At 45.7% G+C, this 18,278-nt stretch overlaps 1 protein-coding gene across 1 annotated transcript in view; it reads left to right on the top strand.

The window, feature by feature from the left end:
* Positions 1-18,278, top strand: part of atp2b2 (ATPase plasma membrane Ca2+ transporting 2) — a 245,556-nt gene that overhangs the window by 73,976 nt on the left and 153,302 nt on the right. Inside the window, exon 3 of the mRNA XM_052474241.1 lies at positions 1,515-1,715. Within this exon, the coding sequence (XP_052330201.1) occupies positions 1,515-1,715 (201 nt within the window). The remainder of the gene's footprint in view (positions 1-1,514; positions 1,716-18,278) is intronic.

The following is an 18,278-nucleotide window of genomic DNA, read 5'->3' as shown; positions in this document are numbered from 1 at the left end:
GAGAAGGAAAGGAGCAGGACCTACTGATGGAGAAGGAGAGGAGCAGGACCTACTGATGTAGAAGGAGAGGAGCAGGCCCTACTGATGGAGAAGGAGGGGAGCAGGACCTACTAATGGAGAAGGAGGGGAGCAGGCCCTACTGATGGAGAAGGAGCGGAGCAGGCCCTACTGATGGAGAAGGAGGGGAGCAGGCCCTACTGATGGAGAAGGAGAGGAGCAGGCCCTACTGATGGAGAAGGAGCAGAGCAGGCCCTACTGATGGAGAAGGAGGGGAGCAGGCCCTACTGATGGAGAAGGAGCAGAGCAGGCCCTACTGATGGAGAAGGAGCAGAGCAGGCCCTACTGATGGAGAAGGAGCAGGCCCTAATGTTGGAGAAGGAGCAGAGCAGGCCCTACTGATGGAGAAGGAGAGGAGCAGGACCTACTGATGGCGAAGGAGGGGAGCAGGCCCTACTGATGGAGAAGGAGGGGAGCAGGACCTACTGATGGAGAAGGAGGGGAGTAGGCCCTACTGATGGAGCAGAGCAGGCCCTACTGATGGAGAAGGAGCAGAGCAGGCCCTACTGATGGAGAAGGAGGGGCAACGGGGGAAAACCATTCAAAAAATCACATGCCCTCCTAAAACTGGTTATAACTTCAGTTGTCTTTGTGATATTGACAGTATATGGGTAGTTGGTGTATGAGTGGTTGGTGTGTGGGTGGTTAGTGTGTGGGTGGTTGGTATGTTGGTGTATGGGTGGTTGGTGTGTGAGTGGTTGGTGTGTGGGTGGTTGGTGTGTGGGTGGTTGGTGTGTGGGTGGGTGGGTGGTTGGTGTATGGGTGGTTGGTGTATGGGTGGCTGGTGTACAGGTGGTTGGTGTACAGGTGGTTGGTGTATGGGTGGTTGGTGTATGGGTGGCTGGTGTACAGGTGGTTGGTGTACAGGTGGTTGGTGTATGGGTGGTTGGTGTATGGGTGGATGGCGTAAGGGTGGTTAGTTGGTTTATGGGTGGTTGGTTTATTGGTGGTTGGTGTATGGGTGGTTGGTGCATGGGTGGTTAGTGTGTGGGTGGTTGGTGTATGGGTGGTTGGTGTATGGGTGGCTGGTGTACAGGTGGTTGGTGTATGGGTGGTTGGTGTGTGGGTGGTTGGTTGGTTTATGGGTGGTTGGTGTACGGGTGGTTGGTGTGTGTGTGGGTGGGTGGTTGGCGTGTGGGTGGTTGGCGTGTGGGTGGTTGGCGTGTGGGTGGTTGGTTGGTTTATGGGTGGTTGGTTTATGGGTGGTTGGTGTATGGGTGGTTTGTGTATGGGTGGTTTGTGTGTAGAAGTGGAAGGCTGGTTTGTGCGTGTTCTCTAGTAGAGTGTGTGTGGAGGAGACAGAGGAAAAAGGAAAACCAGACAGTGTATTGACATGTGTGTATAATCATTTGTAGCTTATTCTATGAGAGCGAGAGAGAGATATGATTTTTTACATATGTACATGTGATTTGTACAATAGTTAAATTTAATTCAATTGTTATTCTCTCTCCAAACAGGCTTAACAGGAGATGCAACCGACCTAGATAAGAGGAAAGAAGTGTATGGGGAAAACCTAATACCTCCGAAGAAGCCAAAGACCTTCCTCCAGTTAGTATGGGAGGCCCTGCAGGACGTGACTCTGATCATCTTGGAGGTGGCTGCCCTGATCTCTCTGGGACTGTCCTTCTATCAGCCTCCGGGAGGGGACAGCGGAGAATGTGAGTACTGACACGCAGACGACACTTGCACACACACACACAAACGTACTCACGCACACGGACACATATGTTAACACACATTCAGTATGCAGGCAGACACACACACACCTAAGCACGATCCTCGAAATCTAAGGAAGATCTGGGGGAGGGGGTTAGGTGATCCAAGGCTGGGGGGTTAATGAAGTTTTCACCAGAGAAGTCACCTTTAGCTTTAGGTGAAGGCCATGCATCAACTCTCTACCTGGGCTGTTGTAAGGAACACTGTGGATTAGACAGAGAGTTACAGGAAATAGTTACAAGAGAGTCGTAGTGCACTACTTTTGACAAGGGCCCATAGGGAAAAGGGTTCCATTTGACCAGGGCCCAGAGGGAATAGGGTACCATTTGACCAGGGCCCAGAGGGAATAGGGTTCCATTTGACCAGGGCCCAGAGGGAATAGGGTTCCATTTGACCAGGGCCCAGAGGGAATAGGGTTCCATTTGACCAGGGCCCAGAGGGAATAGTGTTCTATTTGACCAGGGCCCAGAGGGAATAGGGTTCCATTTGACCAGGGCCCAGAGGGAATAGGGTTCCATTTGACCAAGGCCCATAGGGAATAGGGTTCTATTTGACCAGGGCCCATAGGGAATAGGGTACCATTTGACCAGGGCCCAGAGGGAACAGGGTACCATTTGACCAGGGCTCATAGGGAAAAGGGTACCATTTGACCAGGGCCCAGAGGGAATAGGGTACCATTTGACCAGGGCCCATAGGGAATAGGGTACCATTTGACCAGGGCCCATAGGGAATAGGGTACCATTTGACCAGGGCCCAGAGGGAATAGGGTACCATTTGACCAGGGCCCATATGGAATAGGGTTCCATTTGACCAGGGCCCATAGTGAATAGTGTTCCATTTGACCAGGGCCCATAGTGAATAGTGTTCCATTTGACCAGGGCCCAGAGGGAATAGGGTTCCATTTGACCAGGGCCCAGAGGGAATAGGGTTCTATTTGACCAGGGCCCATAGGAAATAGGGTTCCATTTGACCAGGGCCCAGAGGGAATAGGGTTCCATTTGACCAAGGCCCATAGGGAATAGGGTTCTATTTGACCAGGGCCCATAGGGAATAGGGTACCATTTGACCAAGGCCCATAGGTAATAGGGTTCCATATAACCAAGGCCCAGAGGGAACAGGGTACCATTTGACCAGGGCTCATAGGGAAAAGGGTACCATTTGACCAGGGCCCAGAGGGAATAGGGTACCATTTGACCAGGGCCCATAGGGAATAGGGTACCATTTGACCAGGGCCCAGAGGGAATAGGGTTCCATTTGACCAGGGCCCATATGGAATAGGGTTCCATTTGACCAGGGCCCATAGTGAATAGTGTTCCATTTGACCAGGGCCCAGAGGGAATAGGGTTCCATTTGACCAGGGCCCAGAGGGAATAGGGTTCCATTTGACCAGGGCCCATAGGGAATAGGGTTCCATTTGACCAGGGCCCAGAGGGAATAGGGTACCACTTGACCAGGGCCCATAGGGAATAGGGTACCATTTGACAGGGCGCAGAGGGAATAGGGTACCATTTGACCAGGGTCCAGAGGGAATAGGGTACCACTTGACCAGGGCCCATAGGGAATAGGGTACCATTTGACCAGGGTACCATTTGACCAGGGCTCATAGGGAAAAGGGTACCATTTGACCAGGGCGCAGAGGGAATAGGGTACCATTTGACCAGGGTACCATTTGACCAGGGCTCATAGGGAAAAGGGTACCATTTGACCAGGGTCCAGAGGGAATAGGGTACCATTTGACCAGGGCGCAGAGGGAATAGGGTACCATTTGACCAGGGTCCAGAGGGAATAGGGTACCATTTGACCAGGGTCCAGAGGGAATAGGGTACCACTTGACCAGGGCCCAGATCCAATAGGTCTGTCAGACATTTGTGCTTTATGTACATTTACATTTACATTTAAGTCATTTAGCAGACGCTCTTATCCAGAGCGACTTACAAATTGGTGCATACACCTTATGACATCCAGTGGAACAGCCACTTTACAATAGTGCATCTAAATCTTTTAGGGGGGTGAGAAGGATTACCCTATCCTAGGTATTCCTTAAAGAGGTGGGGTTTCAGGTGTCTCCGGAAGGTGGTGATTGACTCCGCTGTCCCTGCGTCGTGAGGGAGTTTGTTCCACCAATAGGTCTGTCAGACATTTGGGCTTTACGTACATTTACATTTACATTTAAGTCATTTAGCAGACGCTCTTATCCAGAGCGACTTACAAATTGGTGCATACACCTTATGACATCCAGTGGAACAGCCACCACAGATCCAATAGGTCTGTCAGACATTTGGGCTTTACGTCTCAGGTAAAAGAACGTTGGACTGAATTGTTGTATTAACTGAAGTATCCGAGCTCTGCCCGGTTCAGATCGCTTATAATAGTGTCATGTTTTAGACTTGTAAAACATAACATCTATGGTAAAAAGGGAGACGAGGTTATAACAGTAAGCCCGTATTTGCTGTCTGGTCTGTCCTCACGTGTTGTCTTGATGTTTGTCTTGACACACAACACTGACTGACGTTGTCTATAGGTTTCAGTCAGTGACAATGTCTGTCTGCCTCTGAAGGAAGATGAATCATGTCTGTGCTCACTTCAGTCTGTATTAGGTCAGTTACTGATCCCATACTGCAGCCACCCGAGTCTGCAGATTGCAGTCACATAATCAAATCAAATGTTATTGGTCACAGACACATGGTTAGCAGATGTTAATGCGAGTGTAGCGAAATGCTTGTGCTTCTAGTTCCGACCGACCGTGCAGTAATATCTAACAAGTAATCTAACACGTTTAAACGTTTTACTCACATTGGCTGCGGTGAAGGAGAGCCCGCAAGTTTTGTTAGCGGGCCGTGTCAGTGGCACTGTATTGTCCTCAAAGTGGGCAAAGAAGTTATTTAGTTTGTCTGGGAGCAAGACGTCGGTGTCCCCGAGACGGGGCTGGTTTTCCCTATAATCCATGATTGTCTGTAGAACCTGCCACATACGTCTCGTGTCTGAGCCGTTGAATTGCGACTCCACTTTGTCTCTAAACTGATGCTTAGCTTGTTTGATCGCCATGCAAAGGGAATAGCGACACTGTTTGTATTCGGTCGTGTTTCCGGTCGCCTTGCCATGATTAAAAGCAGTGGTTCACGCTTTCAGTTTTGTGAGAATGCTGCCATCAATCCACAGTTTCTGGTTGGGGAAGGTTTTAATAGTCACCGTGGATACAACATCACCGATGCACTTGCTAATAAACTCGCTCACCGATTCAGCATATACATCAATGGTGTTGTCTGAGGCTACCCGGAACATATCCCAGTCCACGTGATCAAAGCAATCTTGAAAGAGTGGAATCCGATTGGTCAGACCAGCGTTGAACAGACCTGAGCACAAGCGTTTCCTGTTTTAGTTTCTGTCTATAGGCTGGGAGCAACAAAATGGAGTCGTGGTCAGATTTGCCGAAAGGAGAGCGAGGGAGAACTTTGTATGCGTCGAGGAAGTTAAAGTAGCAATGATCCAGAATGCTGCCAGCCCGGGTCTCCATTAGATAAGCTGATAGAATTTAGGGAGCCTTGTTTTCAGATTTGCTTGGTTAAAATCTTCAGCTACAATCAATGCAGTTTATCAAATCCAAGTTTATTTGTCACGTGTGCCGAATACAACAGGTGTCGACCTTACAGTGAAATGCTGACTTACAGGCTCTAACCAATAGTGCAAAAAAAGCATTAGATGGACAATAGGTAAGTAAAGAAATAAAAATAACAGTAACAAGACAGGCTATATACAGTAGAGAGGCTATATACAGTAGAGAGGCTATATACAGTAGAGGGGCTATATACAGTAGAGAGGCTATATACAGTAGAGAGGCTATATACAGTAGAGAGGCTATATACAGTAGAGAGGTTATATACAGTAGAGAGGCTATAGACAGTAGAGATGCTATATACAGTAGAGAGGCTATATACAGTAGAGAGGCTATATACAGTAGAGGGGCTATATACAGTAGAGGGGCTATATACAGTAGAGAGGCTATATACAGTAGAGAGGCTATATACAGTAGGGAGGCTATATACAGTAGAGGGGCTATATACAGTAGAGAGGCTATATACAGTAGAGAGGCTATATACAGTAGAGAGGCTATATACAGTAGAGAGGTTATATACAGTAGAGAGGCTATATACAGTAGAGATGCTATATACAGTAGAGAGGCTATATACAGTAGAGAGGCTATATACAGTAGAGGGGCTATATACAGTAGAGGGGCTATATACAGTAGAGAGGCTATATACAGTAGAGGCTATATACAGTAGAGAGGCTATATACAGTAGAGAGGCTATATACAGTAGAGAGACTATATACAGTAGAGAGGCTACATACAGTAGTGAGACTATATACAGTAGAGAGGCTACATACAGTAGAGAGGCTCTATACAGTAGTGAGGCTATATACAGTAGAGAGGCTATAGACAGTAGAGAGGCTATAGACAGTAGAGAGGCTATATACAGTAGAGAGGCTATATACAGTAGAGAGGCTATATACAGTAGAGAGGCTATGTACAGTAGAGAGGCTATGTACAGTAGAGAGGCTATATACAGTAGAGAGGCTATATACAGTAGAGAGGCTATGTACAGTAGAGAGGCTATATACAGTAGAGATGCTATATACAGTAGAGGGGCTATATACAGTAGAGAGGCTATATTCAGTAGAGAGGCTATAAACAGTAGAGAAGCTATATACAGTAGTGAGGCTATATTCAGTAGAGAGGCTATATACAGTAGAGAGGCTATATACAGTAGAGAGGCCATAGACAGTAGAGAGGCTATATACAGTAGAGAAGCTATAGACAGTAGAGAGGCTATATACAGTAGAGAGGCTATATACAGTAGAGAAGCTATAGACAGTAGAGAGGCTATAGACAGTAGAGATGCTATATACAGTAGAGAAGCTATAGACAGTAGAGAGGCTATATACAGTAGAGAAGCTATAGACAGTAGAGAGGCTATATACAGTAGAGAAGCTATAGACAGTAGAGAGGCTATATACAGTAGAGAGACTATAGACAGTAGAGAGGCTCTATACAGTAGAGAGGCTATATATAGTAGAGAAAATATAGACAGTAGAGAGGCTATATACAGTAGAGAAGCTATATACAGTAGAGAGGCTATATACAGTAGAGAGACTATAGACAGTAGAGAGGCTATAGACAGTAGAGAGACTATAGACAGTAGAGAGACTATAGACAGTAGAGAGGCTCTATACAGTAGAGAGACTATAGACAGTAGAGAGGCTATAGACAGTAGAGAGGCTCTATACAGTAGAGAGACTATAGACAGTAGGGAGGCTATAGACAGTAGAGAGGCTATAGACAGTAGAGAGGCTATATACAGTAGAGAGATTATAGACAGTAGAGAGACTCTATACAGTAGAGAGACTATAGACAGTAGAGAGACTATAGACAGTAGAGAGACTATAGACAGTAGAGAGGCTATATACAGTAGAGAGACTATATACAGTAGAGAGACTATAGACAGTAGAGAGACTATAGACAGTAGAGAGGCTATATACAGTAGAGTGACTATAGACAGTAGAGAGGCTCTATACAGTAGAGAGACTATAGACAGTAGAGAGACTATATACAGTAGAGAGACTATAGACAGTAGAGAGACTATAGACAGTAGAGAGGCTCTATACAGTAGAGAGACTATAGACAGTAGAGAGACTATATACAGTAGAGAGACTATAGACAGTAGAGAGACTATAGACAGTAGAGAGGCTATAGACAGTAGAAAGACTATAGACAGTAGAGAGGCTATATACAGTAGAGAGACTATAGACAGTAGAGAGGCTCTATACAGTAGAGAGACTATAGACAGTAGAGAGACTATATACAGTAGAGAGACTATAGACAGTAGAGAGGCTATATACAGTAGATAGACTATAGACAGTAGAGAGGCTATAGACAGTAGAGAGACTATAGACAGTAGGGAGGCTCTATACAGTAGAGAGACTATAGACATTAGAGAGACTATATACAGTAGAGAGGCTATAGACAGTAGAGAGGCTATAGACAGTAGAGAGACTCTAGACAGTAGAGAGGCTATAGACAGTAGAGAGACTCTAGACAGTAGAGAGACTATAGACAGTAGAGAGGCTCTATACAGTAGAGAGACTATATACAGTAGAGAGACTATAGACAGTAGAGAGGCTCTATACAGTAGAGAGGCTATATACAGTAGAGAGGCTATAGACAGTAGAGAGGCTCTATACAGTAGAGAGACTATAGACAGTAGAGAGGCTATAGACAGTAGAGAGACTATAGACAGTAGAGAGACTATAGACAGTAGAGAGGCTCTATACAGTAGAGAGACTATAGACAGTAGAGGCTATAGACAGTAGAGAGGCTCTATACAGTAGAGATACTATAGACAGTAGAGAGGCTATAGACAGTAGAGAGACTATAGACAGTAGGGAGGCTATAGACAGTAGAGAGGCTATAGACAGTAGAGAGGCTATATACAGTAGAGAGGCTATAGACAGTAGAGTGGCTATAGACAGTAGAGTGGCTATAGACAGTAGAGAGGCTCTAGACAGTAGAGAGGCTATAGACAGTAGAGAGGCTATAGACAGTAGAGAGACTATAGACAGTAGGGAGGCTATAGAGTCTATAGAGGATGAAGACAGTACAAACAGATCTGGGACCAGAGGATGAAGACAGTACAAACAGATCTGGGACCAGGCTAGAAGATGAAGACAGTACAAACAGATCTGGAACCAGGCTAGAGGATGAAGACAGTACAAACAGATCTGGGACCAGGCTAGAGGATGAAGACAGTACAAACAGATCTGGGACCAGGTTAGAGGATGAAGACAGTACAAACAGATCTGGGACCAGAGGATGAAGACAGTACAAACAGATCTGGGACCAGGCTAGAGGATGAAGACAGTACAAACAGATCTGGGACCAGGCTAGAGGATGAAGACACTACAAACAGATCTGGGACCAGGCTAGAGGATGAAGACAGTACAAACAGATCTGGGACCAGAGGATGAAGACAGTACAAACAGATCTGGGACCAGAGGATGAAGACAGTACAAACAGATCTGGGACCAGAGGATGAAGACAGTACAAACAGATCTGGGACCAGGCTAGAGGATGAAGACAGTACAAACAGATCTGGGACCAGAGGATGAAGACAGTACAAACAGATCTGGGACCAGAAATTGAGCTAATGTTTTTATTACCCCTCCATTTATTACCAATATAATGGTCATTTTACCTCCCAAAAATAACCCAATTTAGAAAGGTCCTATGAGCTAAAGATTAACCGGCCCCATTGTAAATGAGAACTTCTTCTCAACTGGCCTACCTGGTTAAATAAAGGTGAAATAAAAATACATTTACCAGAGTTTTCCTATGGCCAGTCTGTCTCTGACACGATGTGGACAGGACTGAGGAGTATACAATCGGAAACCTATGGCTGGAGTATGCATGTACGATTGTGTGTGTGTGTGTGTGTGTGTGTGTGTGTGTGTGTGTGTGTGTGTGTGTGTGTGTGTGTGTGTGTGTGTGTGTGTGTGTGTGTACACAACCTGAAACCATCATCCTCAAAGCCTCAAAAGCTTCAAAGAATAAAACATGAGGTTGACTTTAGTTTGATTCAGAGAATAAAAGACCTAGGTTTGATTAGCATATCAGACCCGACCGCTGCATTTTAAAAGACATGAAAGCGTTTGTTTTTAAGAGGGGGCTGACCTACCTGATTTGGCCTTGTTTTGGGGCTTTGTTCATTAGTGTGCTTGCGAAGCAAGAAACACTGTTTAAACTGTAAAACGTGTAGAATGGTCTGGAATAACCAATGTTCCCTCTAAAATATTTTCGGCACTGAGCAGATTTCAGCTCCGCTGAAAACTCGGTGCAACTTCCAGTACGCGTTTACTGTGAACACTGAGGCTGTACCTGCTTTAAGTTACAGTTTTATCCCAAATGCAGACACAGGAGGCAGATGGTTGAGCTCCGATATTTATTATAACAAAAGGAGTAGGCAAAAGACAGGCAGGGGACAGGAGAGAGTTCATCAACTAGGTCAGACTCCAAACAATACCAAACGATAGGCAGGGGACAGGAGAGAGTTCATCAACTAGGTCAGACTCCAAACAATACCAAACGATAGGCAGGGGACAGTAGAGAGAGTTCATCAACCAGGTCAGACTCCAAACGACAGGCAGGGGACAGGCGAGAGAGTTCATCAACCAGGTCAGACTCCAAACGACAGGCAGGGGACAGGCGAGAGAGTTCATCAACCAGGTCAGACTCCAAACAATACCAAACGACAGGCAGGTTAGACTCCAAACAACACCAAACGACAGGCAGGGGACAGTAGAGAGTTCATCAACCAGGTCAGACTCCAAACAATACCAAACGACTGGCAGGTTAGACTCCAAACAACACCAAACGACAGGCAGGTTAGACTCCAAACGATACCAAACGACAGGCCTGGGACAGGAGAGAGTTCATCAACCAGGTTAGACTCCAAACAATACCAAACGACAGGCAGGTTAGACTCCAAACAATACCAAACGACTGGCAGGTTAGATTCCAAACAATACCAAACGACAGGCAGGTTAGACTCCAAACAATACCAAACGACTGGCAGGTTAGATTCCAAACAATACCAAACGACAGGCAGGTTAGACTCCAAACAATACCAAACGATAGGCAGGGGACAGTAGAGAGTTCATCAACCAGGTCAGACTCCAAACAATACCAAACGATAGGCAGGCTTGAGGTCAGAACAGGCAGAGTGGTCAGGCAGGCGGATTCGGCGTCAGGACAGGCAAGGGTCAAAACCAGGAGGGCTAGGCAAAAACAGAGACTGGGGAAAATAGGAGCTAGGTTGACTTGGCAAAACAAGACGAACTGGCACAGAGAGGCAGGAAACACAAGGATAAATTCACCGGGGACTAATGGGGAAAACAAGAGGAACTGGCACAGAGAGACAGCAAACACAGGGATAAATACACTGGGGACTAATGGGGGAAAACAAGACGAACTGGCACAGAGAGACAGGAAACACAGGGATAAATACACCTGGGACTAATGGGGAAAACAAGAGGAACTGGCACAGAGAGACAGCAAACACAGGGATAAATACACACGGGGACTAATGGGGGAAAACAAGAGGAACTGGCACAGAGAGACAGGAAACACAGGGATAAATACACTGGGGACTAATGGGGAAAACAAGAGGAAATGACACAGAGAGACAGGAAACACAGGGATAAATACACCGGGGACTAATGGGGGAAACAAGACGAACTGGCACAGAGAGACAGCAAACACAGGGATAAATACACCGGGGACTAATGGGGAAAACAAGACGAACTGGCACAGAGAGACAGCAAACACAGGGATAAATACACACGGGGACTAATGGGGGAAAACAAGAGGAACTGGCACAGAGAGACAGGAAACACAGGGATAAATACACCAGGGACTAATGGGGAAAACAAGAGGAACTGGCACAGAGAGACAGCAAACACAGGGATAAATACACCGGGGACTAATGGGGAAAACAAGAGGAACTGGCACAGAGAGACAGCAAACACAGGGATAAATACACACGGGGACTAATGGGGGAAAACAAGAGGAACTGGCACAGAGAGACAGGAAACACAGGGATAAATACACTGGGGACTAATGGGGAAAACAAGAGGAAATGACACAGAGAGACAGGAAACACAGGGATAAATACACCGGGGACTAATGGGGGAAACAAGACGAACTGGCACAGAGAGACAGGAAACACAGGGATAAATACACACGGGGACTAATGGGGGAAAACAAGAGGAACTGGCACAGAGAGACAGGAAACACAGGGATAAATACACCGGGGACTAATGGGGGAAACAAGAGGAACTGGCACAGAGAGACAGGAAACACAGGGATAAATACACTGGGGACTAATGGGGAAAACAAGAGGAACTGGCACAGAGAGACAGGAAACACAGGGATAAATACACTGGGGACTAATGGGGAAAACAAGACGAACTGGCACAGAGAGACAGGAAACACAGGGATAAATACACCGGGGACTAATGGGGAAAACAAGAGGAACTGGCACAGAGAGACAGGAAACACAGGGATAAATACACTGGGGACTAATGGGGAAAACAAGAGGAACTGGCACAGAGAGACAGGAAACACAGGGATAAATACACCGGGGATTAATGGGGAAAACAAGAGGAACTGGCACAGAGATACAGGAAACACAGGGATAAATACACCGGGGACTAATGGGGAAAACAAGAGGAACTGGCACAGAGAGACAGGAAACACAGGGATAAATACACCGGGGACTAATGGGGAAAACAAGACGAACTGGCACAGAGAGACAGGAAACACAGGGATAAATACACTGGGGACTAATGGGGAAAACAAGAGGAACTGGCACAGAGAGACAGGAAACACAGGGATAAATACACCGGGGACTAATGGGGAAAACAAGACGAACTGGCACAGAGAGACAGGAAACACAGGGATAAATACACCGGGGACTAATGGGGAAAACAAGAGGAACTGACACAGAGAGACAGGAAACACAGGGATAAATACACTGGCACAGAGAGACAGGAAACACAGGGATAAATACACTGGGGACTAATGGGGAAAACAAGAGGAACTGGCACAGAGAGACAGGAAACACAGGGATAAATACACTGGGGACTAATGGGGAAAACAAGAGGAACTGGCACAGAGAGACAGGAAACACAGGGATAAATACACTGGGGACTAATGGGGAAAACAAGAGGAACTGGCACAGAGAGACAGGAAACACAGGGATAAATACACTGGGGACTAATGGGGAAAACAAGAGGAACTGGCACAGAGAGGCAGGAAACACAGGGATAAATACACCGGGGACTAATGGGGAAAACAAGAGGAACTGGCACAGAGATACAGGAAACACAGGGATAAATACACTGGGGACTAATGAGGAAAACAAGAGGAACTGGCACAGAGAGACAGCAAACACAGGGATAAATACACCGGGGACTAATGGGGAAAAACAGGTGACACCTGGAGGTGGGTGGAGACAATCACAAAGACAGGTGAAACAGATGAGGGCGTGCCAATTTGATCATAATGTAGGCGTACCAGAGTGGTCTACCATTAAAACAAATTGAGAAAATACATCCCATAACATTTTACCATGGAAACAGCTGTTTTATCATCCAGCCTACAGTAGCAGCCAATGTTGGCCTACATTCCATGGAGACTTTAAAAAACAAAACTTGCAGGGCTTGACATGAACCTGTTACCCTCTCAAAACACGCAGGGCTTGACATTAACCTGTCACCCTCTCAAAACATGCAGGGCTTGACATTAACCTGTTACACTCTCAAAACATGCAGGGCTTGACATTAACCTGTTACCCTCTCAAAACATGCAGGGCTTGACATTAATCTGTCACCCTCTCAAAACATGCAGGGCTTGACATGAACCTGTTCCCCTCTCAAAACATGCAGGGCTTGACATGAACCTGTTCCCCTCTCAAAACATGCAGGGCTTGACATGAACCTGTTCCCCTCTCAAAACATGCAGGGCTTGACATGAACCTGTTCCCCTCTCAAAACATGCAGGGCTTGACATTAACCTGTCCTTCAGACAAGGAGGTGACTGAAAATGCTGTTGTGTTGTTGATGCAAGAAACCACTTTATCCACAATCAACAAATGACTGTTTTTTTTTGTTACATCTTGTAATTAGTTACTATAACTCTATTACTAATCGAATCTATAAATAAAGTTGTTCAATCAGAGAACACTGTAATGTTTTTATTGTAAGGGAAATGAAAATAGATTGTAGGCCTACATTCCTAGGACTTTAATACAAAAACATATTCTTGACTATCGAATCAAATAACTATTGTTGTTATTTTTATTTTGTATTTTGTATTTTTACATTAATATATTTACAATAATAGTTATTCATGCAATTCATTATTTATAAGAGTTTGTGCACTATTTAACAACCGTTAGTGCTTATGTCTGCTGCACCTTGCTGGTTGGTATGCATTCTGATATGCTAATGGTGACGCCCGGCAACGTTCTCTAGCGGGTACTGATTGGCTGAAAGGCAGGTAGTGTTAAAGAATAGATAACTGGAAGAAGAAAAAAAGACATATGTTCTGTGTGTCAAAAGGCTATATACCTCTCCCAAATCTAGCTAGGACTCCTCCCACCGAAGACCCAACTTCCCGCCTTTATCCAAAACACTTGCCACAGTACAATGAATGGGCAAGAGCAGTGGAGGCTTCTGAGGGGAAAACAGCTCATCATAATGTCTGGAATGGAGTAGATTGAATGGTATCAAACACTTGAAAACAATGTGTTGGTTACCATTCCATGTACTCCATTCCGGACATTATTCCGGACATTATTATGAGCCATCAACCCCTCAGCAGTCTCTAATGGGCAAGAGGGGGAGCCATAAACTAAGGTACACTAAAAACAAAGGAATTATATCTCTTTCAGGGAGGGATAAAAGTCCTAAAGTGTATACAGTTGAAGTCAGAAGTTTACATACACCTTAGCCAAATACATTTAAACTCAGTTTTTCCACAATTGCTGACATTTAATCCTAGTAAAAAATCCTTGACTTAGGTCAATTAGGATCACCACTTTTTTTTTAAGAATGTGAAATGTCAAAATAATAGTAGAGAGAATGATTTATCTCAGCTTTTATTTATTTCATCACATTCACACTTAGTGTGTTGTGAAATATGTTATGAATGTATTGTAATGTTTTTTAAGTTGTATAAATGCCTTAATTTTGCTGGACACCAGGAAGATTAGCTGTTGCCTTGGCAGGAGCTAATGGGGATCCATAATAAACCCCAGGAAGATTAGCTGTTGTCTTGGCAGGAACTAATGGGGATCCATAATAAACCCCAGGAAGATTAGCTGTTGCCTTGGCAGGAACTAATGGGGATCCATAATAAACCCCAGGAAGATTAGCTGTTGCCTTGGCAGGAACTAATGGGGATCCATAATAAACCCCAGGAAGATTAGCTGTTGCCTTGGCAGGAACTAATGGGGATCCATAATAAACCCCAGGAAGATTAGCTGTTGCCTTGGCAGGAACTAATGGGGATCCATAATAAACCCCAGGAAGATTAGCTGTTGCCTTGGCAGGAACTAATGGGGATCCATAATAAACCCCAGGAAGATTAGCTGTTGCCTTGGCAGGAACTAATGGGGATCCATAATAAACCCCAGGAAGAGTAGCTGCTGCCTTGGCAGGAACTAATGGGGATCCATATTAAACCCCAGGAAGAGTAGCTGCTGCCTTGGCAGGAACTAACTAACTATCAACAGAATGAAATGTCTCCCTCCCTGGTCGGGGCAGGGCCATATACCAACAGAATGAAATGTCTGTCTCCCTGGACGGGGCAGGGCCATATACCAACAGAATGAAATGTCTGTCTCCCTGGACGGGGCAGGGCAGGGCCATATACCAACAGAATGAAATGTCTGTCTCCCTGGACGGGGCAGGGCCATATACCAACAGAATGAAATGTCTCCCTCCCTGGACGGGGCAGGGCAGGGCCATATACCATCAGAATGAAATGTCTGTCTCCCTGGACGGGGCAGGGCCATATACCAACAGAATGAAATGTCTGTCTCCCTGGACGGGGCAGGGCCATATACCAACAGAATGAAATGTCTCCCTCCCTGGACGGGGCAGGGCCATATACCAACAGAATGAAATGTCTGTCTCCCTGGATGGGGCAGGGCCATATACCAACAGAATGAAATGTCTCCCTCCCTGGACGGGGCAGGGCCATATACCAACAGAATGAAATGTCTCCCTCCCTGGACGGGGCAGGGCCATATACCAACAGAATGAAATGTCTGTCTCCCTGGACGGGGTAGGGCCATATACCAACAGAATGAAATGTCTCCCTCCCTGGACGGGGCAGGGCCATATACCAACAGTATGAAATGTCTCCCTCCCTGGACGGGGCAGGGCCATATACCAACAGAATGAAATGTCTGTCTCCCTGGACGGGGTAGGGCCATATACCAACAGAATGAAATGTCTCCCTCCCTGGACGGGGCAGGGCCATATACCAACAGAATGAAATGTCTCCCTCCCTGGACGGGGCAGGGCCATATACCAACAGAATGAAATGTCTGTCTCCCTGGACGGGGTAGGGCCATATACCAACAGAATGAAATGTCTCCCTCCCTGGACGGGGCAGGGCCATATACCAACAGAATGAAATGTCTCCCTCCCTGGACGGGGCAGGGCCATATACCAACAGAATGAAATGTCTGTCTCCCTGGACGGGGTAGGGCCATATACCAACAGAATGAAATGTCTCCCTCCCTGGACGGGGCAGGGCCATATACCAACAGAATGAAATGTCTCCCTCCCTGGACGGGGCAGGGCCATATACCAACAGAATAAGCGTTACACACTATAGTATGTGGACACCCCTTCAAATTAGTGGATTTGGTCCTGACAGGTGTATAAAATCGAGCACACAGCCATGCAATTTACCAGTGACTTTTCAACGTGGGATGCCACCTTTCCAACGAGTCAGTTTGTTATATAAGTATTTGAAATTGAGCTCAGGTGCATCCTGTTTCCATTGATCGTCCTTGTGATATTTCTACAACTTCATTGGAGTCCACCTGTGGTAAATTCAATTGATTGGACATGATTTGTAAAGGCACACACCTGTCTATATAAGGTCCCACAGTTGACAGTGCATGTTAGAGCAAAAACCAAGCCATGATGTCAAAAGAATTGTCCGTAGAGCTCCAAGACAGGATTGTGTCGAGGCACAGATCTGGGGAAGGGTACCAAAACATTTCTGCAGCATTGAAGGTCCCCAAGAACACAGTGACCTCCATCATTCTTAAATGGAAGAAGTTTGGAACCACCAAGACTCTTCCTAGAGCTGGCAGCTCGGCCAAACTGAGCAATCAGGCGAGAATGGTCTGGGTGGTGACCAAGAACCCAATGGTCACTCTGACAGAGCTCCAGAGTTCCTCTGTGGAGATAGGATAACCTTCCAGAAGGACAACCATCTCTGCAGCACTCCACCAATCTGGCCTTTATGGTAGAGTGGCCAGACAGAAGCCACTCCTCGGTAAAAGACACATGACGGCCCTCTTGGAGTTTGCTAAAAGACACCCAAAGACTCTCAGACCATGAGAAACAACATTCTCTTGTCTGGTGAAACCAAGATTGAACTCTTTGGCCTGAATGACAAGCTTCACGTCTGGAGGAAACCTGGCACCATCCCTACGGTGAAGCATGGTGGTGGCAGCATCATGCTGTGGTGATGTTTTTCAGCAGCAGGGACTGGGAGACTAGTCAAGATCGAGGGAAAGATGAACGGAGCAAAGTACAGAGAGATCATTGATGAAAACCTGCTCCAGATCGCTCAGGACCTCAGACTGGGTCTAAGGTTCACGTTCGAACAGGGCAATGACCCTAAGCACACAGCCAAGACAACGCAGGATTGGCTTTGGGACAAGTCTCTAAATGTCCTTCAATGGCTCAGCCAGAGCCCGGACTTGAACCTGATCGAACATCTCTGGAGAAACGTGACAATAACTGTGCAGCAACACTCTCCATCCAACCTGGCAGAGGTTGAGAGGATCTGCAGAGAAGATTGGGCGAAACTCCCCAAATACAGTTGTACCACGCTTGTAGTGTCAAGAAGACTCAAGGCTGTAATCGCTGCCAAAAGTACTGAGTAAAGGGTCTGTGTAAGGGGTGCGTACTGGCGGCAGAGAAGTCAGACGCAGGAGAGAAAAAACGGTTTTTCCAACGACGCAGTTTAATAACCAAAACCCACCGGAAAACAGAACAATCAATAAATGGGTAAATCAATAAACAGACGCACACCAGGACATAACGTGAACAAGCACTTACAATAAACAATAACCGACAAGGACATGAGGGGGAACAGAGGGTTAAATACACAACAAGAGCGTCTGCTAAATGACTTAAATGTAATGTAAATGGAATTGATGGAATTGGAACCAGGTGTGATAAAAGACAAGACAAAACAAATGGAAAATAAAAAGTGGATCAGCGATGGCTAGAAGGAGACGGACCGCCGAACAAGGAGAAGGACCGACTTCGGCGGAAGTCGTGACAGTAATATTTCAGTTTTTTTATTTTTAATACATTTGCAAACGTAAAAAAAAAAATGTTTTTGCTTTGTCATTATGGGGTATTGGGTGTAGATTGATGAGGGGGAAAAACTATTTCATTCATTGTAGAATTAGGTTGTAACATAACGAATTGTGGAAAAAGTCAAGGGGCCTGAATACACTGTATATACAGAAATACAGTGATGTAACACTATATATACACACACATTAATATATATATAGACTGTACTAATACACTGTATATACAGAAATACAGTGATGTAACACTATATATACACACACATAAATATATATATAGACTGTACTAATACACTGTATATACAGAAATACAGTGATGTA

The sequence above is a fragment of the Oncorhynchus keta genome, chromosome 21 (assembly GCF_023373465.1).
Source record: "Oncorhynchus keta strain PuntledgeMale-10-30-2019 chromosome 21, Oket_V2, whole genome shotgun sequence".
In the NCBI taxonomy this organism is placed as follows: Eukaryota; Metazoa; Chordata; class Actinopteri; order Salmoniformes; family Salmonidae; genus Oncorhynchus; species Oncorhynchus keta.
The sequence above is the reverse complement of the archived record's forward strand: the minus strand, read 5'-3'. Positions and strand labels throughout refer to the sequence as shown.